At 43.9% G+C, this 24,494-nt stretch overlaps 1 protein-coding gene across 1 annotated transcript; it reads right to left on the bottom strand.

The window, feature by feature from the left end:
* Positions 1-21,908: 21,908 nt before the first annotated feature.
* On the bottom strand, positions 21,909-23,252 carry LOC143883318 (histone H1-like). The gene is made up of 2 exons (XM_077386670.1): positions 23,068-23,252; positions 21,909-22,474 (listed from the first exon to the last, which is right to left on the bottom strand). The coding sequence occupies exons 1-2, from the start codon at positions 23,176-23,178 to the stop codon at positions 22,052-22,054; spliced, it is 534 nt and encodes a 177-aa protein (XP_077242785.1). The 5' UTR covers positions 23,179-23,252; the 3' UTR covers positions 21,909-22,051.
* Positions 23,253-24,494: the final 1,242 nt, after the last annotated feature.

The following is a 24,494-nucleotide window of genomic DNA, read 5'->3' as shown; positions in this document are numbered from 1 at the left end:
GCTTGGGCCGCACTGATTTTTGTCGCGTAGTGAAACGCGTCATATCCAGTCCGGCTTGGGCCGTACTGATTTTTGTCGTGTAGCGAGACGCATCATATCTAGTCCGGCTTGGGCCGTACTGATTTTTGTCGTGTAGTGAAACGCGTCATATCCAGTCCGGCTTGGGCCGTACTGATTTTTGTCGCGTAGTGACACGCGTCATATCCAGTCCGGCTTGGGCCGTACTAATTTTTGTCGTGTAGCGAGACGCGTCATATCTAGTCCGGCTTAGGCCGTACTAATTTTTGTCGTGTAGTGAAACGCGTCATATCCAGTCCGGCTTGGGCCGTACTGATTTTTGTCGTGTAGTGACACGCGTCATATCCAGTCCGGCTTGGGCTGTACTGATTTTTGTCGCGTAGCGAGACGCGTCATATCCAGTCCGGCTTGGGCCGTACTGATTTTTGACGGATACAACCGTTTCAAAAGTTATCCCGTATACAAACTCCTTGGAGATACGTGCATATTTGCTTACGCCCTTGTCTCGAAGAGTGTGTCTGTCATTAATGAAGGACACGCGGCACCCTGCAAGAGTCCTTGAAGTGCGTGTCTCTTCATTAAATGCGAACCGCCTCACTTTTGCTTATAAGAAGAGGTTTTTCACCCTTCCTTTTTTACATTTCACTTTTACTTTCGCTCTCCTCTTTGCTTTTTGCTCTGTCTGTCCGGCTCGCGTAGGTTGTCTGTCTGGGGATTAGGAGCTTCTCTGTTCAGACCGGTAATCTTCTTGAGTGCACCTTTTATACGTTTCTTTTTCTGCTTCCATGTCTAGTAGTTCTAGTTCTGAGTCCGGCTCAGGGGGGTCGTCTTCCAGTAGCTCAGGGTCTAGTTCGTCTAGTAGGACTCAAAACAAGCCGGTCAGGACTCCAGGGCCAAATATGGCAAGTCCTGATGTTAGTGTGGAAATCGTAGATAGCGAGTACGAGGAGATTGACGAGAAGGTGATTTTGGATTTGAACGCCACCCCTCTCCCCACGGATAGTTATCTCCGGGCAGAGGCAAGTGTTGGTAGTGACGCCGCCGAGGCATCCACAACACTTCTCCCTGGCTGGGCCGTTGAGGTCGTAGCTGGGGCCCGGATGGACGCCAATCCTCAACACAGCATACGGGCTCTTCATGAAGAGAACTACCTTGATGAGTCCATGATGGTGGACATTAGGGATAGATACTGTGTTCCCCCAAGGTTTGGGTTGAGGGAGGCGAAAGAAGGAGATAGGGCCTGCAATGAAAGCGCCGACGTTTGCATATATGATGAGTCGTTGAGGGCCGGACTCAGGTTCCCTCTGAACCCGTTCTTCGCCGCGGTCCTTCGATACTACGGGCTGGCTCCTGCTCAGGTTGCGCCGAACTCGTGGAGGACGCTGACCGGTTTCATATATCTCGTCCAGGGCCGGCTTCAGAGAAGCTTGTTTGTGCCGCTGTTCCGTGCTTGTGCGCACTTGAAGAGGCACAAGGACGGGAGCTGGATTTATATTAGCCAACGCCCGGAGGCGAAAATGATCACCGGCATCCCGACTTCCATACATTTATGGAAGAACAGGTTTTTCTATGTCGAGGACAGGGAGTCCACTGAGCCATGGCCGGTTCCTCTTAGGTGGGACACCCCGGATACAATTGCGATGAGCCGCAGGCCAGTCCTTGAGGGTGAGGACCTGAGAACGTTCGCCTTAGTCCGTGAGGAGCTGGAACGCGAGGGCCCCATCCATTGTTCGGAGTTCCATGGGGAAGTGGTTCTGGTCGAGCTAGGCCTTAGTACCGCTACTCCGGCACATATGTGGCTAGTCCTGCTTTTGAACTCCTTTTCCTATTTTGTTGTTGCTAACTGGTTTGTTTGTTCATGTTGATTTCAGAGATGCAGCAACAGTCGAAGGTAGAGAGGGTGAGACAAGGAGCATTCGGGAGGGCCCAGCAAGGCCAAAAAAGAAAAGCCGCCGAGATATCGAGTCCGGCTCCGACCCAGCAGGAGCCAGCTCCCAAAAGTAAGACCACGGTGAAGTTGGTCGGCCCCTATGGCCGGGGGGGCGGGGACCTCAAAGCCAGGTGGAACAACGAGCGGAGCCCGTCCACCCCCGGCAAGATCTGGAAACAACGTTTTTCGGCCTAACTGGGCCGTTCAAAAAAACGACACCGGCCTTGGAGAGAGCCGGGTAGCTGCGGAGCTCCTTACGGAAGTTCTCCTCAGCAAGGACAAGGTCCGGGTTCTTAACGAACCTCCAGTTGCGGCCGATGAGGCCATATTCTCTTCACTTTACCAGGTGAGGTGGCTCATGAGTTTTTGTTTGCCTTTTTCTTTTGAGTCGCTTTCTTGTGTTAACAACACTTGCTGGCCTGTAGATTTCATTGTACTATAACGACCTCCGAGAGAAAAGCAAGAAATTCTCTGAGGCGATAACAAAGTCCGGGAGGAGAGCGGAAAATTGATGCAGGAGGCAAAAGAGCTTCAGAGGTCCGTTAAAAAGACGGTCGAGGAGAACAAGCGGCTCAGAGAAGCGATGGCCGCTCAGAAGGAGAAGGCAGCCGAAGCCCTCAACGCTCAGAGGGAGAGAGCCCGGGAGAGGCAGGAAGCGGCCGTTCAGAAAAAGGAGGACGAACTCTTCCGTTTGTCCAGTGAGTCCTACAAGATTGGATTCTTTGACTGCCTTGAGCAGGTTAAGGAATACAACCCGGCTGTGACTTTGACGGGAATGGTTCTCCCTGACCCACCGGCACTCGACGATGACGAGCCGGCCACCGCCGCCATTCCTGTGGTTCCGGGGGCGGACCCATCTCTGGGTGGTAGCCATGGAGTGCCTTGAGCTCTTCTGCTCTCTTCTCTTTTTGAATTTTTTGTAGTGGCCCTTTGGAGACCCAACTTTTTATGTAACAGCCTTTTGAGGCCACATTTTGTAATGGCCCTTTGAGGCCCTACTTCGTGAATTGATATTAACTTTTTGTTGTCCACTCATTTTCCACTTGTCTGCCTCTGCCTGTAATGTTCGATTCTGCACCGTCGATAGTACTCTCGGAAGGCATCTCGAGGTTTGGTCGAACCTGGTCCTCGCGGGGGCAAACTGCGGTGAACTAAACAGCGAGTACCCTAGTTTTAGTGAACTGGGTTTCCAAGTGATGTTGGTTTTTGCGTCCGGGCTGGTTTCGGAACACGAGTGCGCTCCCGGTCTTTGCGGAGACGAGCCGTGGCGAACCAAATAGCGAGTACCCTAGTTTTAGCGAACTGGGTTTCCAAGTGATGTTGGTTTTTGCGTCCGAGCTGGTTCCGGACCAGGAGTGCGCTCCCGATCTTTGCGGAGACGAGCCGTGGCGAACCAAACAGTGAGTACCCTAGTTTTAGCGAACTGGGTTTCCAAGTGATGTTGGTTTTTGCGTCCGAGCTGGTTCCGGACCAAGAGTGCGCGCTCCCGGTCTTTGCGGAGACGAGCCGTGGCGAACCAAACAGCGAGTACCCTAGTTTTAGTGAACTGGGTTTCCAAGTGATGTTGGTTTTTGCGTTCGGGCTGGTTCCGGACCAGGAGTGCGCTCCCGGTCTTTGCGGAAATGAACCGTGGCGAACCAAACAGCGAGTACCCTAGTTTTAGCGAACTGGGTTTTCAAGTGATGTTGGTTTTTGCGTCCGGGCTGGTTCCGGACCAGGAGTGCGCTCCCGGTCTTTGCGGAGATGAGCCGTGGCGAACCAAACAACGAGTACCCTAGTTTTAGCGAACTGGCTTTCCAAGTGATGTTGGTTTTTGCGTCCAGGCTGGTTCCGGACCAGGAGTGCACTCCCGGTCTTTGCGGAGACTAGCCGTGGCGAACCAAACAGCGAGTACCCTAGTTTTAGCGAACTGGGTTTCCAAGTGATGTTGGTTTTTGCGTCCGGGCTGGTTTCGGACCAGGAGTGCGCTCCCGGTCTTTGCGGAGATGACCCGTGGCGAACCAAACAGCGAGTACCCTAGTTTTAGTGAACTGGGTTTCCAAGTGATGTTGGTTTTTGCGTCCGAGCTGGTTCCGGACCACGAGTGCGCTCCCGGTCTTTGCGGAGACGAGCCGTGGCGAACCAAACAGCGAGTACCCTAGTTTTAGCGAACTGGGTTTCCAAGTGATGTTGGTTTTTGCGTCCGGGCTGGTTCTGGACCAGGAGTGCGCTCCCGGTCTTTGCGGAGACGAGCCGTGGCGAACCAAACAGCGAGTACCTTAGTTTTAGCGAACTGAGTTTCCAAGTTGCGAAGAGATTTGCAAAGGAGCTTCTATCATTTACATTCAGCATATATTTATAAAGTATTTGCGGAGGTTCTTTGAATTCCAGGGTAGCCTACTACTGATAGTATCTGCAGAGGTTCTTTGAATTCCAGGGTAGCCTACTACTGATAGTATTTGCGGAGGTTCTTCGAATTCCAAGCGTGGGGTAATAGGTGCTCCTCCAGCGTCTCCAGTTTATAACTTTCCGGGCGAATCACCTCTTTTACTCGGTACGGACCCTCCCAGGTCGGGGAGAGTTTTCCAACCTTCTTTGGTTGGGAGATAGCAGCTTTCCTTAAGACCAGATCCCCTGCTCGGAATTCTCTGGGGCATATCTTTAAATCATGATAGTTGGACACTTTCTGTTTGTAGGCGGCGACCCTGATTCGGGACTCTTCCCGAGCTTCTTCCAGTAAGTCGAGATTTGCACGGAGCCCGTCTTCATTGAGCTGCTCGTTGAAGTTGGTGATTCTGGGAGACGGGACGCCCACATCGACGAGTATTACGGCCTCCGTCCCAAAGGACAAGTTGAATGGTGACTCCCCCGTTGGCGTGCGCGGAGTGGTGCGATACGCCCACAAGACGTGATAAAGCTCATCTGCCCACCGGCCAGCTTTTTCGTCCAGTCTCTTCTTTATCCCCTGCCAATAGGATTCTGTTTGTCACTTCTGTCTGCCCATTGGTCTGCAGGTGCGCTACTGAAGTGAACCTCTGCTCGATCTTCAAGTCGGAGCAAAACTTTCGAAAGCTCCGGCAGTCGAATTGTTTGCCGTTGTTTGTTATCAAGACGCATGGGATCTCGAATCTGCAAACCACTGACTTCCAAAAGAAGTTCTGCACGTTTTGCTCTGTGATCTAGGCTAGAGGTTCAGCCTCCACCTACTTGGTGAAATAATCAATGGCCACTACTACGAATGAGCTCCTTCCGGAGGCTGGTGGAAAGGGGCCCAAGATGTCCATCCCCCAAACTGCGAAGGGGAGCGGGCTGATGATCGGGGCCATAGACACAGCAGGTTGGTGGATGGTGGGAGAGAATTTCTGGCATCTCTCGCACTTCTTGACCAGGCTGAGTGTGTCCTGCCTTAAGGTGGGCCAGTACAGACCTCTGAGCAACACTTTGATCGCCAGGGCCTTGCCCCCTAGGTGCTCCACACAAATACCTTCGTGCGTCTCTTGCAAGGCGTACGCGGCATTGCTGGGCCGGAGGCATTTTAGGTACGGGAGGGTGTATGACCTTTTGTACAGACTCTCTCCATCGAGGGAGAATCGGGCCGCTCTTTGTATCACTTTGCGGGCTTCTTTCCTGGCTTCAGGTAGTTTTCCACTACGCAGGTAGTCGATGATCTCGTCCATCCAGCAGGATTCGTGTTCCACCTGCATCACCTCAACGACTTCATTTTCGATACTGGATCTCTGTAGAAATTCCATACATATATTCCCGAGAGTTGTGTAACCGGATGCGGCCAGCTTAGACAGCACATCTGCTTTTGTGTTTTCTGTTCTGGGGATTCTGATGACCTCGAAACTTTTGAACTTGCTAGATAACTGGCGGACCTTGGAGAGGTATTTGATCATGTGCTCGTCACGGGCCTCATAGATCCCGTGAATCTGGTTTGCGACCAGCTGGGAGTCACAGTACGCTTTCAGCTTCTGGTCTGAACTGCGAGGCTCATTCCGGCGAGGAGGGCTTCATACTCAGCCTCATTGTTGGATGCACGGAATCCGAATCTCAAGGCATAATCTAAAGTGAAGTTGTCAGGCCCGGTTAGAACCAGACCGGCTCCACAGCCACCCTTGTTCGAAGATCCGTCCACGTACACTTCCCAAAGCGGTTCGGCGGTCGATAGATCCTGTCCTGCTGGTACGGGGATGACTTCCATTCCGGTTCCCTCTTCTGTTCGCTCCTCAGCTGCGATTGCCTTTTCCGCGGCTGGGGTTTGGATAATTTCAGATTCGGTGAGCTGCTGGGGGATGGTGCATTCAGCTACGAAGTCTGCCAGCACTTGAGCCTTGATTGCCGGTCTTGATATGTACTGCATATCGAATTCGCTCAGCTCCACGGCCCATTTCACGAGTCTTCCTGAGGTGTCTGGCTTATGGAGAACTTGCCTGAGCGGCTGATCTGTCAGGACCTTTATTGTGTGGGCTTGAAAATACGGCCTCAACTTTCTGGCCGCCATGATCAGGGCGTAGGCCAACTTCTCGACTCGCTGGTACCTGATCTCGGCATCATGGAGAACTTTGCTGACATAGTAGACAGGCTTTTGCTGGCTGTGCTCTTCACGAACTAGGACAGCTGCTAGAGCCGTGGGCCTTACGGACAGGTAGAGGAGTAGCTCCTCCCCCGGTTCTGGCTTTGTCAATAGTGGAGGAGAAGACAAGTACTGCTTTAACTCCTCGAATGTGGTCTGGCACTCCTCTGTCCAGGGCGCAGTCTTGAGTCCTTTGACGGTGTTGAAGAAGGGCAGGCACCTCTCTGCAGATTTTGAAATGAAGCGCCCCAGGGCGGCCACCATCCCTGTCAGCCGTTGTACTTCTCTGATGGTTTTTGGTGGAGTGAGCTCCACCACGGCCTGGATCTTCTCGGGATTGGCCTCTATCCCTCTTCGGCTTACCATAAATCCCAAGAACTTTCCCGAATTGACGCCGAAAGTGCACTTGGTGGGGTTGAGCTTCATGCTGTGCTCTCTAAGGACTTGGAATGTTTCCTTCAGATCGGACACATGATCCTGTGCATTGTGACTTTTAACCAGCATGTCGTCGACATAGACTTCCATGTTGCGGCCGATCTGGTTCCGGAAGAGTTTGTTCACGAGCCTTTGATACGTGGCTCCGGCATTTTTTTAGGCCAAAGGGCATGACACGGTAGCAGTAAGTCCCCTGATCCGTCACAAATGAAGTCTTTGGTATGTCCGACTCATACATTCTGATTTGGTTGTATCCGGAGAAGGCGTCCATGAAGCTCAGTAGTTCGTGACCTGCGGTGGCATCAATGAGCTGATGGATTTTTGGTAGCGGATAGCTGTCCTTGGGACAGGCCTTGTTCAGATCAGTAAAATCAACGCAGGTCCTCCACTTTCCATTTGCCTTCTTTACCAGGATCACGTTTGCCAACCAGTCCAGGTATTGGATTTCTTGAATGAAGTCAGCCCTCAAGAGCCTCTCCACTTCTTCTTTTATCGCCTACCGCCTTTCGAGGGCGAAATGTCTTCTTTTCTGTTTCACCGGCCTGCTGGTAGGATCAACACCAAGTCTGTGCGTGCTGACTTCTGGGTCAATGCCGGGCATGTCAACAGGAGCCCATGCAAAGACGTCTGCATTGTCCTGAAGAAATTGGGTGAGGCTACGCCGGGTGCTGCTGTATAGAGAGGAGCCGATCTGAACGACTTTCTCATTATCGTTTTTGCATAATGGGATGGAGATGAGGTCTTCAGCGGGCTGACTTCCTTGCGTTTCATCCCTCAGATCTAGCAGTACAATCGGCAGGGACTCCACCGTGTTTTTGCCCTTGAGTGGCATTGCGTAGCACTCCCTGGACTGGGGATGGTCTCCCCGGACTTCTCCCACGCCGTTAGGCGTAATAAACTTCATCTTCTGGTGATATGCTGAAGCGACTGCGCGGATTAGATTCTGGCCAGGCCTTCCCAAGATAGCGTTATAGACCGAAGTGGCTCTCACCACCAGGAAGTTGACCATAGTGAAGGCTTGGCAGGGCGGCTCTCCGACTAGGATTGGGAGTTCAATCTGTCCCTCTACTTTGACGACCTCTCCCGAGAAACCGAACAGATCTGAGTTCGCCGGCTTAAGCGGTCGTCACCTATCATCATTCTCTCGAAAGCATGATAGTACAAAATATCGGCCGAACTTCCGTTGTCGACTAGGATTTTTTTCAACTCCCAGTTTGCGACGAGCATGGTTAAGACCAAGGCGTCGTCGTGCGGCAGTATCAGGTTGTCGAGATCCGCATCTGAAAAGGAGATCTCATTCTCCGTCTTCATCTTTTTGCTGCATATGTGCACGGCGTTGACTCGGCGGACGATGTGCCCCCGGCGGCTGGTCCGCCCATAATTGTGCCAATGACTCCCCTTGGCGGGGCTCGGTGTGCCTCAGGTTGCGGACTGGATGGCGGAGGAGATTGACCCCGGGCAGGGGGCAGCTGTGACCGTCAAGGGCTCCGGCCGTGGGGACTCTTCTCCCTGCGCTCTCTTGAGTGGCCGTCACCTCAGAGATATTTTTTCAAATAACCCCGGCCAATCAACAGCTCGATTTCTTCCTTGAGCTGCCAGCATTCGTCCGTGTCATGACCGTTGTCCTTGTGGAACCGACAGTACTTCGACTTGTCCCTTTTATTTCCTTTCGAGAACATTCTGGTCGGCCACCTTACGAACTCTTCTTTACTGATAGCGGCCAGTATGTGTCTCCGGGAGGTATTGAGAGGGGTGAAGTTCTCTTCCCTCCTCTGCGAGGACTTTTCTCTTCTTGCGGCCTTATCATCCCTACGCTGCTTGGTAGGATTTTTATCTTCAGAGGTTATCCCCCGATTCGAGTCCAGGGCCGCTAATGTCTCTTCAACTGCTATATACTCCTCAGCTCCGGTCGTTAGATCTGCCAGTGAGTGCGGATTTTGGCGAGCTACTAACCGGCGGAAGTCGTTGGATCTAGCGCCCGCGAGGAGCGCGTTCATTACGGTTGAGGGATCCAAATTCAGCTCTTGGAGTGCCTCCCTGTTGAAGCGGCTGACGAATGTTTTCAGAGGTTCATTATCCTCCTGCCGCAAGGCCATCAAGGATGCTGTTGTTTTCCTGGGCCTCCGGCTGCTCATGAAGTGGCGGACCAGATCGTCTCCAAAATCATCAAAGTTGCCGATGGAGTTCAGTTTGATCCTTGAGTACCAGTCCCGAGCCGCACCAGTTAGTGTGGTTGGGAATGCTCTACAGAGGAAGCCATCTGATGCGCCGTGGATGAGCATCATTGTCCTGAATGTCTCCAAGTGGTCCACAGGGTCTGTGGTCCCGTCGTACTGCGGGACGGTTGGCATTTTAAATCCTCTGGGCGCTGGGGCACCCATGACATCATCGGTGAACGGCGTTCTGCTTGAGAAGGCCCTTGAAGCAGGCCGGCTCTGATCTTTTGCCAGCTCCTCTATGCGGTGGTCCATTTCCTCCATCCTTCGTAGCATCGGATCAGCTCTACGATCTGGTCGGTGCAGTGACCTGTTTCTCTCCACCAACGGGCTCGCCGCAAAGCCGGACTGACTTTCCGGGCTCCTTCGACGAGGTCGGGATTTTTCTTGCGGCGCATGGTCTTCATGGGCTCGGTGCTTTTGGACAGAGCGAGACCGTGACCTCCGGTGACGGTGGGGTTCGGTATGGGCATGCCTTGTTCTGGAGTGATGGACTCGCCTGGTGGAGTGGTGAGTCCGGTCTTCATCGTGACGCGCCGACTCTCCTCCGTGAGCACGTGACCTTTCCTGTACAGGTCGCGGAGCTTCTGGAGGATGTTGGGGAGGCGCTTGGATCAACTGCTGGTACTGACCAACAAGGGCAGTCATCTGCTGGAAAAGATCTTGAACTTGATCCGGAGTGGGAGCGGGATTGAGGTGTTCTGAACGAGGTGGGCTCTACTCCGATGTAGCAGAAGCAGCCACCACCTGTGAGGCAATTCGCTCACTCCGGGTCCTGCGAGGTAGCACGGCGCGGGTAGTCCGTGCCGTTGGTACTCGGGCATTTCTCCGTCCTGCCATTTTTGTAAAGGAGATTTGAACAGCTTTTAGTTCGCGGTCCCACGGATGGCACCAATCTGTTAGGCCTAAAATCGGTAACAGATACGGCAGTGACGTAAGAGCTGAGCTGGAGGACTCGAGGAGCCGAAGTGAGGGAAGTTACGAATTGAATCCTGCGCAAGAAGCGAACGAGGTCAGAAGACCAACCAGAGTGTTACTCCGGACAGGCCCTTCGACACTCAAGTCAGTATGAGCAGGAGTGCAGAGCTTGTTTTAAGAGTGGTGGGTGAGAAGTTATTACCCTTCTTTATGAGCTTTGGAAGCCCTTTTATAGGAGAGAAATCTGTGGTAGTTGAGGAGTTATTACCCCATGACAGGTGTCGGCCAGCTATAGGCTTGAGCTCACCTATTTTGAGGTAATTACCATAATACCCCTGTGCAGCAGTTGGGCTTGTAGTGGGCCCTCCTGGGCCACGTGTCAACGGCTAATTGGTTGCCGCTTTTATACCCCATCATTATGTAGAATTATTATTTACATGACGATAGCATATGAGAGAGGGAGAGAGCATGCTCTCATTTTCTTCAATATGTTTTGGCGTGTTGTCTGACATCTTGAGTCAAATGATGTTAACATCTTCCCTAGACAGTGGGTATTGGAAAACTTGTATTTTTGTCTATTTTTATACTTTGAATCTACATATTATAAATTTTTAGAATACTGGTTATCGTTTTCCATGGTCTCCACGTTGAACCGTGGATTAAAAAAGAAGACAAAAACAGAGAAACATTTCGAATCTTTTACTAGAAATGAGGGAAGGGATGACACACATACAAATGTTATTTTTAAAGCAAGGTTTGGGCTCCAAGAAAAGAAGGTTGACCCGACTGGATTAGTGTAAATGGGTGAATTATAATTCAGCCCCCCTTTCCCCTTTCCCGCCCCTATTACAACATAAATGGCATATTCATGGTCAAGAAAACCGGATATAGCCAAAAAAAACTGGATAGGAAAAATCCGGGTTTAATGGTTAAAAAAAAAAAAACTAAATAAAAAATAGTCAAATAAACAAAAACATGAAAAAAAAAAGAAGAAAAAACACATCTGCTAGTATGTTTAGAATTTTGTCAAGACAGTTCGCATAATCTTGAGAACTCTTGGAGGAAGTTAGGGCTTTTTTTGAAATTAAAACAACCCCTCACATCTACCCCAATCCCTCCTTAGGATGCATATGATCCCATGTTTGTTTTTAGAGAGCCCGGCGGGGTGATGGTTCTGATACCAAACATTAGGTAGCTACCAAATGCCCCCGGGCTGATGGAGCACATTAGGCTAGGCCTTTAAACCACTCAGGAGGCTTGTAAAAAGCTACCTATGGCAACTAGAGTAAAAGTCATTGCAGAGCGGGCTATCGACCTCCTCGATAAGAATATGAATTTGAAATGATACAAATTCATCTTGTTTCGGGGCCTCCTGCTCGCTTTGGACTTGCTTCAAGGAAAGATTGGATTGGGCATTCTGTGATAGGGGCTGCATGTGAAAAGAGTTACCAGGAACAACTTGAGTGAACGTAGTTGTTGTGGGCCGCTAATGAAAGGGGCAACTTGTGAAAAGGGTTGGTTATAAGGAAAACAATTACTAGAGTGAAAGCTATCACATAGTGAGCAGATATGGTTATAAGGAAAACAATTACTAGAGTGAAAGCTATCACATAGTGAGCAGATATGGATGTCTGCTGTGGAGTGTGGTAGAATGTTACAATCCTAAATAGTTTAAGGGGCCTAACCTAACAAGTTCCATCATTCGGAGCTTTTGGCATATTTGTTAGGTACCTAACAGAATAGATGAGGATGTACCTTGATCTAGGCAAATGAAATCAACTCCAACAATTGTTTTTTATTTTATTATTTATATATCAACATAAGCTTATTGAAAATGTTATTGGCATTGAGGTGGACAATCACCTTCAAGGTCATTTTGATAGCTTAGCTTGGTGAGGACGAGAGAGGCGGAGGGAGGGAGGACTTACCCATAACCGCGTAAATGCTAAAGGAGTTGGAAATGGTAAAAAGAGAGGCAGATTTATATCGTCCCTTTCTATACTAGTCAATATTTCATTCTTAAAGATCAATTTAGGTTGTGTTAGTAAATTCTCATCCTCGTTCGTGTAAACGAGGAGAGCGGGATAATGAGAATCTTCTGAAGCGGATCACAGTCGGTTCGGAAACTCTCATTATTCTGAATCATTTAGCCCCAAAAAATCAGAAAATGGAGAAATAAGGGAACAGACCCAGTTGCCAAATGACATGTTTAGTTCGAGATTGCTCATTCATCACATGGAAGAAAGCAGTGTTTTTACCAAGAACAGAAAGTAAAATGATGCCATTTTCCCTTTCAATGTTTGGAACCACATTGTTCATTCTACTTTCCTTGTCGACCACTGTTTTTCTATGTAGTAGCCTTTTGTGTTTCTTCCCGATTCAAGGAAAGGGGAAGCAAACATGATTAATACTTTTACATTGTTTTAACTAAAAAAATGAAAGTAAACGTGAATTTTACTTCTACATTGCTTTTATTCATACAATGCCATCATTCTACTTCTACTTCTACTTCTACTTCTACTTTTACTTCACAAGCATTCAAACAGACCCTTTGGATGTACTTAATATAAACTAGAAGGAAAGGAAAATGAATTTCCATTTCTTACTTTTCTTTTGCCTTACTTTGAGGGAAAGTCAAACACTGAGAAAATACTTGCATTTGGAAAATCAATGGCTCACAAGTACTATCATGTAAATAGTAAATGGCACCCAAACAATGCTAGTAAAAACAAAATATGTTCTTTTACATGGATTTCCCCAATTGTTGGATCAACCAAATGGACCCGTTAGGCCGTTATGATGAGACTTATAAAGAAGTAGAATGCAAATATATTCTCATTTATTTACTTTCCTTTTCCACTTAATTTGAGAGGAAAATCAAACAGTAAAAACCGGTTTGCATTAGAAAATTTTGAGGCCCACAAAGACGGTCAGGTGAAAAGTAAATGACAACCAAACAACGCAAGGAACAGCTAGTGCAAGGAAAATATGTCCTTTCGCTTTGATTTAACCCGATTTTTAGTGCAACCAAATGGACCCCTTTTTTAGGTAAGATGGGACTGAACCTCCAACCTCAGAGTTGAAGAACAAAGCTTTAACCAATTGAGCTAGAGGCACAACCCCCTAATGACTGTTGAAATTAAATGGAAACTGCAACCCATGGTGCTCTTTGGATACCACCAAAATCAGTCCTTACTAAAAATCATGGTTTTAAATTTTGGTTTTGGTTAAAATTTCGGACTTATCCGAAACTGAAATTTCAACCGAAATCCCGAAATTTCGGTCGAAATTTGGTACACGCATTCGAAATACCATTTTTTGGGTCGAAATTTCGGTGATTTCGATCGAAACTTTGTAAAAGAATAAAAATTATTATTTTTTAACAAATTTCGTCAAAATTAACAAAATTTCCACCGAAATTTACAAAGTTTCTGTTTCGGAACGTTTCGGTTTTGGTCTCGACAGAAATTCGATTTCGGTCGAAATTTAAAACCATGCTAGAAATACAGTTAATTTTTTTAAGGCAAACAGGAGGTAAAAATGCTAGAAAAGGGGGTGTAAAAATTATTTTCCATAAAAGTATTTTGATATTTATTTGCATATAAGTAATATCATATGCATATAATGCCCAGTTCAATTGAGCAAAATCCTAGCCGCATTCCTGGCAGCTGGGTTTTTTTTTGCAAGGCGCCCTTCAGTTTAGCATTCCTCTAATTCTTATCATACAAGTTGAAATGTATCAACTGGGAAAGAAAAGGAAAAATAAATAGGAGATGAAAGCGACAAAATAAAGAAATGGAGGACATGTAGTGGCATGGGTCCTGTTGCTTGCAATAATCAAATGCAGGACTAGTAGTGGCATGGGTCTTGTTGCTTGCAATAATCAAATGGAGGACATGTAGTGGCATGGGTCTCGTTGCTTGCAATAATCAAATCAATTTTGAAGAGTTGGGGAAGAAAAGTCAAGCCAAAGAAAGGAAAAAGAACAAAGGGGACTTTATAGCTTAAATCAGACAATCCAAGCCTTCAAACAAAAATGACCACTTTCATTAATAGTACAGAACATACAACGCAGAAAGTCACTTTCAAGATCAATGGTAAAAGGTGGATTCCACCAAATTGGTCGAAATCCCATCTGTTAGATAGAAAAGACTCTAAAAATAAACCGCCTATGAACTTATCAAGCATCTCATGGTCTGACAGTCTAATTCCTTGATGCATTGCTCTAATTTCTGCCTCATTGGAATATTAACAGTTCCAATAAGGCTTGAGAAAGCCCATATCGTATCACCACTCTCATTTCTTATAGACCAACTATTCTAGCCGGTCCGGGGTTTCCAAAGCTTGAACCGTCAAAGTTTAGCTTTAGGTAACCACTACACGGAGGCTCCCAAGCCTGTGGGATGATTGTCCTATGTTCTCTGTTCTTACATGTCTCTGACCATCCATGCCATAAGTCATATGCTAAGACAAATCTGAAACTGGGCAGATTTAAGCGGTGCATCAAATTACCTATACTTTTTCAAAGAAACTATACTTTTAGGAACTAGAATGTTAGACTATGAGATGCTTGATGATACAATGTTAGATCATGAGATAATCACCTAACTAGGAAGCATACTCTTAATTAATAGGAATAGAACGTGGGCTTCCAAAACGAGTTTCAGGAGAGGCGAGCTTCCCATCCAACTAAGAAGTTTCTGGTAACTAATGTCCTAACAAAAAGGCTTACAACGGTAAAATAGTCTAATAATATGTCATATGTACACTTCTCTTAGCCGAATATACAAAAAGAAATGTGAAAAAACAACATAAACAAAGTAGGAAAATAAAAATAAAAGGAAATATTCTTATTTGTAGTTATTGAAGTTAAACATGATTATTTGCAAATTATGGTTAAATTTAAATAATCTAACTTGCACATACTTAGTAACTGGTGGCATCCAAAGAGGCCCCTTAGCCTTTCAAGCATCTCTGTTTTTTCCACAATATTTTCATTCGTTCATACAAGCTGAAATCAAGTTGTATGAAGTTTAAGGGTATCTTTGAAATATTCTAAAGCTTCTTTTTTTTGGGAAAATTACATTAGCACCCACTCTAGTTTCTGATACATCCACTTCTACTCCTATAGTTTAAAACGTGACAACTACACCCCTGTAGTTTCAATTTGTGTAAGGTAGACCCCCTCAGTTGACGGTTCGTCCACAGATTGAAGGGTTAGGATTATCCAATGGAGCTGATTTTTTGGGCACACCCTATCTATGTCACGGCCCATCAAATGAACGCTTTGGTTCATCGAAATATTCTAAAGCTATTATAACCATGGTTTTAAATTTCGGTTTTGGTTATAATTCGATCTTGACCGAAACCAAAATTTCAGCCGAAATCCGGTAATTAAAAAATATATTATTTAATTATTCACAAAATTTCGGTTTCGGTCTAGACCAAAATCCGAAATTTCGGATTTCAGCCGAAATTTAAAACCATGATTATAAATTTATAACAAGTATTTGCAAATATTAAAAAATTATATGCAAATCAATTTTAAAGCTAAAAAAAGGCCCAAAAGCATTGAAAAAATCTACATAGAAATAAAATGAATCACCAAGCTCCAAAAATACACAAAAATAAGTAAATTCAGAAAAGAAAAAAAAGAGAATAAGAAGATAAAAGAAACGCAATTGGCAAAGTAATTTCTGAGATTACCACATAAAACTAAGAATTTACAATTATTAAAACTAAGAAAAACACATTAAAAAGGCAAAAAAAAGAAGAAGAGAGGGGGTGGAAATTTATTTTCCTTACAACGCTCAAAGGAAACAATCAAACAACCCTCATTTTGATTTACCTTCGACAAATGATATTGCCACCAATTCTCCCACCGTCGTCCCCCATCAAATGTCCTTGTGCCACCAAAGACTTATAAACCTCCACAATCATCTTCTCATCATATTCCTTTATCGGACCCTTCCCGAACCCGTACCCAAATCCGATTTGACCTCCATAATCCGAATACCCACCACTGAAAACCCTTGAATTCGCCAAACCCAACATCATATTTACGTAAGCATCCCTTAACCGGGAGAAAAATCTCTTGGCCGTGCTAAACCGAAACAATCGGAACCTGGGTCCGACCCGGATACGCGAAAGCCTCCTTCGCCCGTTTGGACCACCAAGCTCGACCCGCTTTGTCCGACTCCGCCCGGATCCGTTTAGCCTCTCGTATTTTTTCCTCCTCCAATATCCTCCCAACCCTTGCATTTTTTTTTTCTTTTGTTCAATGCAGAGAGAGGAGGAAAATGAGTGTTATATATAAAAAGGAGAGAGAAGGGGGTGGCCTGGAAAGAAAGAGGGGTTATTTTTTATGGTTGTGATATTGGCACTACTATTTTATTATAATTGCACTAAGGCGTCTTGTCTTTTATGATTTAAACAGCTGTCAAAGGTTATTCCAGTGCTAAAAAGGTGTCAAAAGATAATTAAATGAAAAGACAAGTTGAGTTCGTGCAATTATAAATAATAGTAGTGCTAATATCAGGAGCCTTTTTTTAGGGATTTTTTCGCCCCCCTGTAGGACTTTTAACGTTAATTGTGGGCGGATTTTGACGCTTTTTTACGTCAAATCACGTTACAAGTGGGGCGCATAATCCTAAAGGGGGTGCGAAAAATTAATCGCCTTTTTTTAATATTCATTTAATAAACGGGACAAACCCTCACCTGCATTTCTCACGGCGCATTTATTGACTTTTTGGGAATGGACACGTGGCAGTGCCGAGAAGTACGGCTCGTTTATTTTTCCGGTTTATACGAAAGGGACAGATGTGAGTGGGGAGTTGGGCGAGTGATAATGATGTGTTAGAGTTTTGGATTGTTTATAGCCGTTGGATGATCTTTGAACTTCTATCATCTTGGGATGATCTTTGAACTCTGATCAGTCTGGGGTTTGTGAACACGAGAATCGCACTTACGTGAATGAATTTGAATGAAAGTGATAAGCATAGTGAGAAATCAAGATAAGTATGGAAATATAATCAATAATAAAGATTATTATAATCCATCCTACTTACCTTATGTGGCACCTAATCCAACGGTGGTAATAACCTTAATCTAATGGTGGGATCTCACATAATCTGCCTGGAGCCCCAAGTTGTGACTCTCCTATCCTAAGTGACATCTCACCTTAATCTAATCGTGAAATCTCCACAGAAGAAGGATTGCAGATCGAGACCGTTCACACTCAGGTACAGATTTGAGCAGCATCATTCCGAGTAGGATCTATATTATTGCAAAGAGCGGGGGTGTAAGACATGTCAATTAACCTAATTAGGGTCAGGACAACAGCACAGAACATATCATAGTGGTGATAGGACCATGGAATAAGCAGATAAAATGTTGGCCTCTGAACATAGTACTTAGAATGTTTTGCTAGGGTTTGTCAGTAGGGATTGACTCCTGAAGATTGTTGATTATATGTTTAAGGATCCGGTAGTAATTCAATGGAATTAGCCTCATGTATGTTTTTCGAAAACACGATGAATTACATGCATTATAATACGATAGTACGCACTCAGTATACTTATAGAGATATCATTGTGGTAATATCACTGTCTATTTTTAAGCAGTTTTGATCTTAGGATATCGATATGATTTAAAATAATTACGGACTTTAGGATATGAATTCAATCCAATGGACACAGTTCAAATCTAACTCTTTCGCCCGAATCCTGATGACTGAAGTTCGTATTTTGGATCTAGCATGGAGGGCTAATATATAAGTTTTCTTTTTATTATCTTGCCAAAATAAAATTTTAACCATTATCTTTTGTAGGCTTTAGTTGGGGCTGTTTCGCATTGGAATTACAATCTATTGGATACTATTTAAAATAATTTTGAAATTGATCTTTGGCTTCTTTGCGTCATGATGATTAGATGGAACCTGTTAATGATGCACGTAATCCAACTGATGAAGATGCTCCAGACGAATATGACCCATCGGATCTGAAGTACCATTCTGATCTATCCAAGCCCTTATGTTTAGATCAATGGAATCACCGACATTTACTCGATAGTTAGATCAAGGACCCCAAATTAGGACTTCTTAACGAGTTACTTTTAGTTAGACATTGTTTCGAACACGGACAAGACAACACTCTTTGATGGCAGCTTGAAGAGGAAACTTTACCCTTTTATCGAGGGTACAGCAAATACAATGACAAGAAACTTCACCTATCCACCTCCTTTTTTAAGATAATGAAATCCTCCTAGAAGGGCGGTGGTGAAGAGTTAGCAATAACAGAATAGGTCTTTCCTTGGTGTTCTGGGGATTGCGATCTTGGTATCAAACAGCTCCAATCAGTTAGAAATAAGAACGTATCATATTTCAAGGCTGAAACTCTGCTATAAAAACATGGACCATCTAAAGAGTGCCATGTGTAAGGTGAGCCATTCAAGCTTCTAAAAAAATCTAACGAGGGTGATACCAAATCCGAGTTTTTTTTTTTTTTTTAATGGTGTAAGCCCTTATAGTCCCGTATTTCTCAAAAAGTAAGGATCACTAGTATTTTTCAAAAGGTAAGGATGACCCCAACCCTCCTGTCTATAGAGGAATTGCATATTATGGAAACCTTTGTAGATTGGAGGGCTAGGATCATCCTATGGAAATGATTTTTGGGGCACCATCTATTTCAGTTGTGTTACATCCATGGTTTTAAATTTGAACCGAAATTTCGGATTTCGGTGGAGACCGACACCGAAATCACCCAAAACCGAAACGGTCATTTATTTCGGCCGAAATTTCAGTTTTTCCAAAATTTGACCCAAAAAATCTGTTTTTTAAAATATTAATTTAATATTTCACATAAAATTCGGTAATTTCGGCCAAAATTTAATATTGAATAAAATATTGGTTTTGGGTTTTGTACCAGATTTCGACATCAAAATTTCAAATTTTCAGGGTCCGAAACCGGTACTGAAACCGAAATTTTAAACCTTGGTTACATCACATGGACGGTGTGGATCATCCGTGGTCCATACAGTAGCTTTTGAAAAAGACGGTACTATAAGGGCCTACACCGTATAAAATCTCGCAAAATGGATCAAGTGACATAAAGTCAAGTTGGTTGTGACATTGGTGTCACCGTTCCACCCGTGCTCAACTGAAGTGTCAAGTGGTCAGAAAAAGTCTCTAACAAGATGGTGATGATAGCATTTAGTTGGTGTGATGTTAATGGAGACGATGCATAAAGTCTATTAGATGATAAGGATGCAAATGGACAGTAAAATTCCCTACTCTAGAAAATGCAATCATCTCTTTATTGGATTAATTTACTAAGAAATTGTGTTACAGTTCTGATATAAAAGTAGACTAGGGCATTTTTTGAAATCACAGTGAAATTGTGATGTACAAGAAACGGACAAAAATGCCCTTTGAGACACTTTCGTCCCCTTTTAAATTTTTTTTGTTTTGTTTTTTCACCACTACCAGCGGCGATCATCACTGCAACTTGAAAGTGGAGGTAGAGGAAGAAGAAGAAGAGGAAGAAAAAAAGAGGAAGAATAAAGAAGGAAAATGAAGAAAAGACGTTGAAAAAATGGAAGATGCGGGAAAAATGTAACAGAATATGATGAGGGAAAAAGAAGAATTGATGCAAAAAAAAAAAAAATGAAAAAAAAGGGTAAGAAGAAAGGAAAGTTGGTGTTCACTAAAATGAAGGATGGTGAGATTTGGGGTTAACTCGGTAAAATGTGGGTGTCAAGTCGGTAATATGGAAGGTTATCTCAGTAAAATAGGGAATTCCACTTGGTAAAATATAGGGTCATCTTGGTAAAATAGGGGATCTTATTAGTAAATTGAGAACTCAACTCGGTTAAATGGTTGTCTCCATTTTACCAATTTGACGCCCTGTTTTTCCAAGTCGACCCCTCATTTTCCTCAGTTGATCTTCATTTTACCGAGTCGAGTTCTCATTTTACCAAGAAGACCACCTACCATGTCAACCCCCCAATTTACTGAGTTGACCCACCCCACCCCACCCCACCCAACACGCGCGCGCTTTACCGAGTCAACCTCCAATTTTACAGACTTAAACGCCAAATCTCACTCTTTCGACCCCAAATCTCACCAACTTTTCTTAATCAACCCCAACTTTCCTTTTTTTTTCTCTCTTTTTTTCGGCATCAATCTCACCATCAATTTGGCCCGTGAGACTACTCGTTATGGTTTCATCACCAATTCAGCCCATGAGTACATCCCATACTAGTATCCTAGATAATCATGTTGTGACACATGCGCAAAAGACTAGGAAGTGAGCTCGTGTGGATACGGAATGCAAAGTAAAGAGTGTGGCATTGACTACATCTTCGTCAATTCCACTTTTTGGTCTTTATTTTCCAAACGAAATCCCTTTTTGGAAGTGTTTTCCTTAGTATTATGCCATTGTAAATTAAGTAGTTGTCTTACATGTTTGGTTGAGAATGAAGTAGTAATTACAATTAGTAGCTACATGAAAACCGTACTGACATTGCTAATATGTGACAATCAATCAATGGTCTCCTAGAGAGATTCACAGAGGGAGAATCCTTCAAAAAGACATCAGCATTCAGCAACATGAAGATGTTGTGACGAAGGGCAACAAACAAGTTCAAATATTGGGTAGTCTTCATGCACGCTCTACCCATAACTTTTCTAAATTTTGATGGTAAAGATCATTCAAATTGGATTTATCATGCGGACCAATTCCTCACCTATTATAATTGACTGATGCATCAACATGCCCTAATCGCCTCATTCCATTTGGAGAACATGGCAATCCAATGATTTTGATGGATGGAAAAACCAGGATCAATCACATACTGCAAGGATCTTACGTTGGTACTGATGATCCATCAGTTGTACTTCCAAATTATGCCAGAGTTCTACAATGGAAGACTCGATCTGAATTTGTCGTCCCTCCTAAATCAAACGAATGAACTCAGCAAATAAAAATCGATAGTTGTATGTGGATTGAAAGACAGGATTAAACTCTTGACAAAATGTTGTGACCTTCTACTTTAGCATTAGCCATAGTATTGGCACAATTGTAGAAGGAAAAGATTGCAATATGCCACCACCAAATTCGCGCTGATTTGTCCAAGAACACAAACTAATCTGTTCCATTGAAGTATACGACTCAAATCAAGATTGTCCTGTACAGAAATGCAAGAACGCAAAGACAAAGAAGAATGGTACAATCATCGAGCTACCTTGTGAAATGGAGAAGCTCTATATCTTAAAAGGATTTTGTTTGGACTATGAGGTGGACACAATTCAATCTGAGACTTGATCAACAATGGCAGGGGAATAGTGGAAGCAATCATTGCAAAGAAGACCAGACTCCAAATCAAGAATAGAGAAAATTTGGAGTCACGGTGGCTAAATTGGGAATGAATTTCCAGTGAAAGATATTGCCTCCAAATTAAAGTGAAAGATTTCAAATAGGAAAAATTGCCAATGGTGGACATCAAAATACGAGAATTGCCAATGGGAGTCACACTTTCAAATTTGTTAGAGAGGGACGAAATGCAGGTTATCAAGTCTCTAAAAGGAGGGTTATCAACCATCTAAATGGGGTTATCAAACTCTCAAAAGTGGGGTTATTTAGCACCACATTGAAGAAAAAATTCAAAAATTCAAAAAGTACCAAAGCCTCTAACAATCTTATCCATGCAAAAATTGAGAGAGAGAGAGAGAGAGAGAGAGAGAGAGAGTTCCTGCAAAGGAAACTAGTATCAGGGCTTACAGAGGATCAACGAAATGCAAAAATTAGAACAAAAAAAGAAGAAAATGAAAACCATTACAAGAACACAAACTAATCTGTTCCATTGAAGTATACGACTCAATCTCGAGTAACTTAAACACTAGTCAGGAAAGCATTTACAACAAAGAAAATCAACCTACCCACAACACAACATAACAAAACACAAACAACCTAATCTAAAACCCTAAACCCTACCTTTCTTAGCCATCAATTTAGGAGACTTAATCGACTTAGGCACCTTCTTAGGAGTCAAAACCTTCTTCTTCTTTATCACACTCGGACCCCTCTTCATCTTCATAGCAGAACTTTTCCCTACCTTCTTCACACCATCCTTTTTCTTTGTTGTCTTTTTAACTTCCTTTTTCTCTATTTTCTTCTCTTTCACTTCATTTGATACCTTCTTTGTTTTCTGGGTTGCAGAGATTTTGTAGGAGTTCTTAACCTTCACCAGTTTCTCGGATTTTAAGAACCTCTTCAACTGTACGGACAACATTTTCTTGAAATTTGGTGGGAGTTTTTTCTTATACTTTTCTTCCATGAATTTAGCTATTGCAGGTTGGCTCGAACCAGTTCGATCTTTCAAAGAAGCAATAGCTTCTGTAATCATCTGAAACAGAGGTAAAGATTAGAAACCAATATAAAGATAATTAGATGGTTTCAAATTTCGGCCGAAATCCGACGAAATCAATAAAAATTATATTTTATCTCATACAAAACTTCTGCCGAAATTTCAGAAAAAAAATTAAATAATGAACAAAATCAAGATTTTTGATGAAATGTCATAAAATTCGGACGAAATTTGGGGGGGAAAATTTTCTACGGAAGAATTGTAACGTTTCGGGTCCAAAATTTCGGTCCAAATCTTGTAACTTTTCGGGTATATCCGATTTCGGTCTGAAACCCGAAAATCGAGATTTTGGGGTGAAATTCCTTAAATTTCGGTAGAAATCTCGGTGGATATTTTGTAACGTTTCGGGAAAAATGAAATTCAACCGAAATTTCCGTCCAAATTTTGTACCTTTCTGGGTATTTCGAAAATCAAGATTTTTGGGTGAAATTCCTTAAATTTATGGGTCGAAATCTTGTTACTTTTCGGATATGCCCGATTTCGGTCCGAAACCCGAAATTTCGACAGTTTCGGTCGAAATTTAAAACCATCGTAGAAAAAGAGAAGGGGTAAAAGAGAAAAGAGAGAAATACCTGAAAATAAGGAGGGTGAATGGAGGAGGCAGGGAGCTTCGTTGCTTTTGGATTTGGCTTCTTTTGGGAAGTGTGTATTGGCTTGACGCCCGAAACTGTATATTTCGCCATTGATGAAGAAGGGATGGGTTGTTTTTCTTCTTCTGTTGGAAAGGAAACGACAAAATTAATGGGTGGGAAATTGAAAAGGGACGGTTGGTATTTATAGTGTAAAGAAATGGCTGGCTACGTGGGCGCTTTTCATTGGCTGTTTTGAATTGTCGCGGATCGAAGAAAAGTGAGGGGGTTTTCACCTTTCGATTGAAATTAATCGGACGGTTGTGTTGTTTTTCTAGTTTTCATTTAACAGATCGTGCGTTATAGAATCCGAACCCTGTCTATCGGATCCATATCCTAACGTGTGTAATTATTTTGGATTGTGATCCTGGCATGGCCACAAAATCCAATGGACGGTCCTAGATCCAAATAAAGCCACAAATGAACGAAAATGTACTTCATATTTTGTTCATTTATGCCCACTCACGATTGTATTTTCAAAAATTTAAAACCCACTCAAAACAGCTTTTCGGGGAGGGTTGTGACCAAGACATAGGTGGATCCGATCTGAACTTGATAAGTAGACACCACTATCTTTTAGGGTAGGGGTGCAACTCAGGTCGGGTTGCCCTCAACACGACCTGACCCGAGGAACCCTTTTTCCAACCCGAACCCAACTCAACCTGATTTCCAACCCGATGAGGTTCAACCCGACCTTTTTTTCCAACCCGGACCTGACCCGAGTTCAACCTGATCATACATGAGTTGTTAAGCTTACAAAAGAAAAATCATAAAAAATGTTGGGTTTCACTCAATTGGGTTGCCCAAACCCTCAACTCGAACTCGACCCGGGTTGGGAAAACTCAACCTGAACCCGACCTAACCGGCCTTTTTCAGGTTGAATCCGACCCGAGTTGCACCTCTATATTACATGTGAAAGTTTATAGCCTACAAAAATAAAGGCTTACACTTCTTTAGGAAGAGCCTTAAGCAATGCCTAATAGATCAAGCTAGTATATTCTGATCAAGGTCCGGACAGGAGACCGATATTTGCTGCTTCAATCAAACACTTCCGATTGCATTCGCATAGACATAAAACCAATTTTAAGCTATAAAAAAGTGCATAAAATTTGTTTTCTGCCATTCTTTATGTAAAAAATGGGCATAAATTTTCATTTACACCCATAGGAAAAAAGGAAAAGGGCTGAAGGGAAAGACATGGAATCGAACAAGAGCTCCTTTGCTATGCATGGCCTGTTGACTTTTTATGTGAAAAAAAGAGTCATTTTGTAATTCAAACTTACAATGGGGTGTTTTTAGTCATTATATGTATGCTTTTGGGCTTCCCTCCAAAAAGACTAAAGTCATGAGAAAACTTTAGTCCTAGATGG

Source organism: Tasmannia lanceolata, unplaced genomic scaffold, assembly GCF_043159265.1.
Source record: "Tasmannia lanceolata isolate RefF3 unplaced genomic scaffold, GAP_Taslan_0.1 ptg000002l, whole genome shotgun sequence".
NCBI classification, from domain to species: Eukaryota; Viridiplantae; Streptophyta; class Magnoliopsida; order Canellales; family Winteraceae; genus Tasmannia; species Tasmannia lanceolata.
This window is presented reverse-complemented; position numbering and strand designations above follow the sequence as displayed.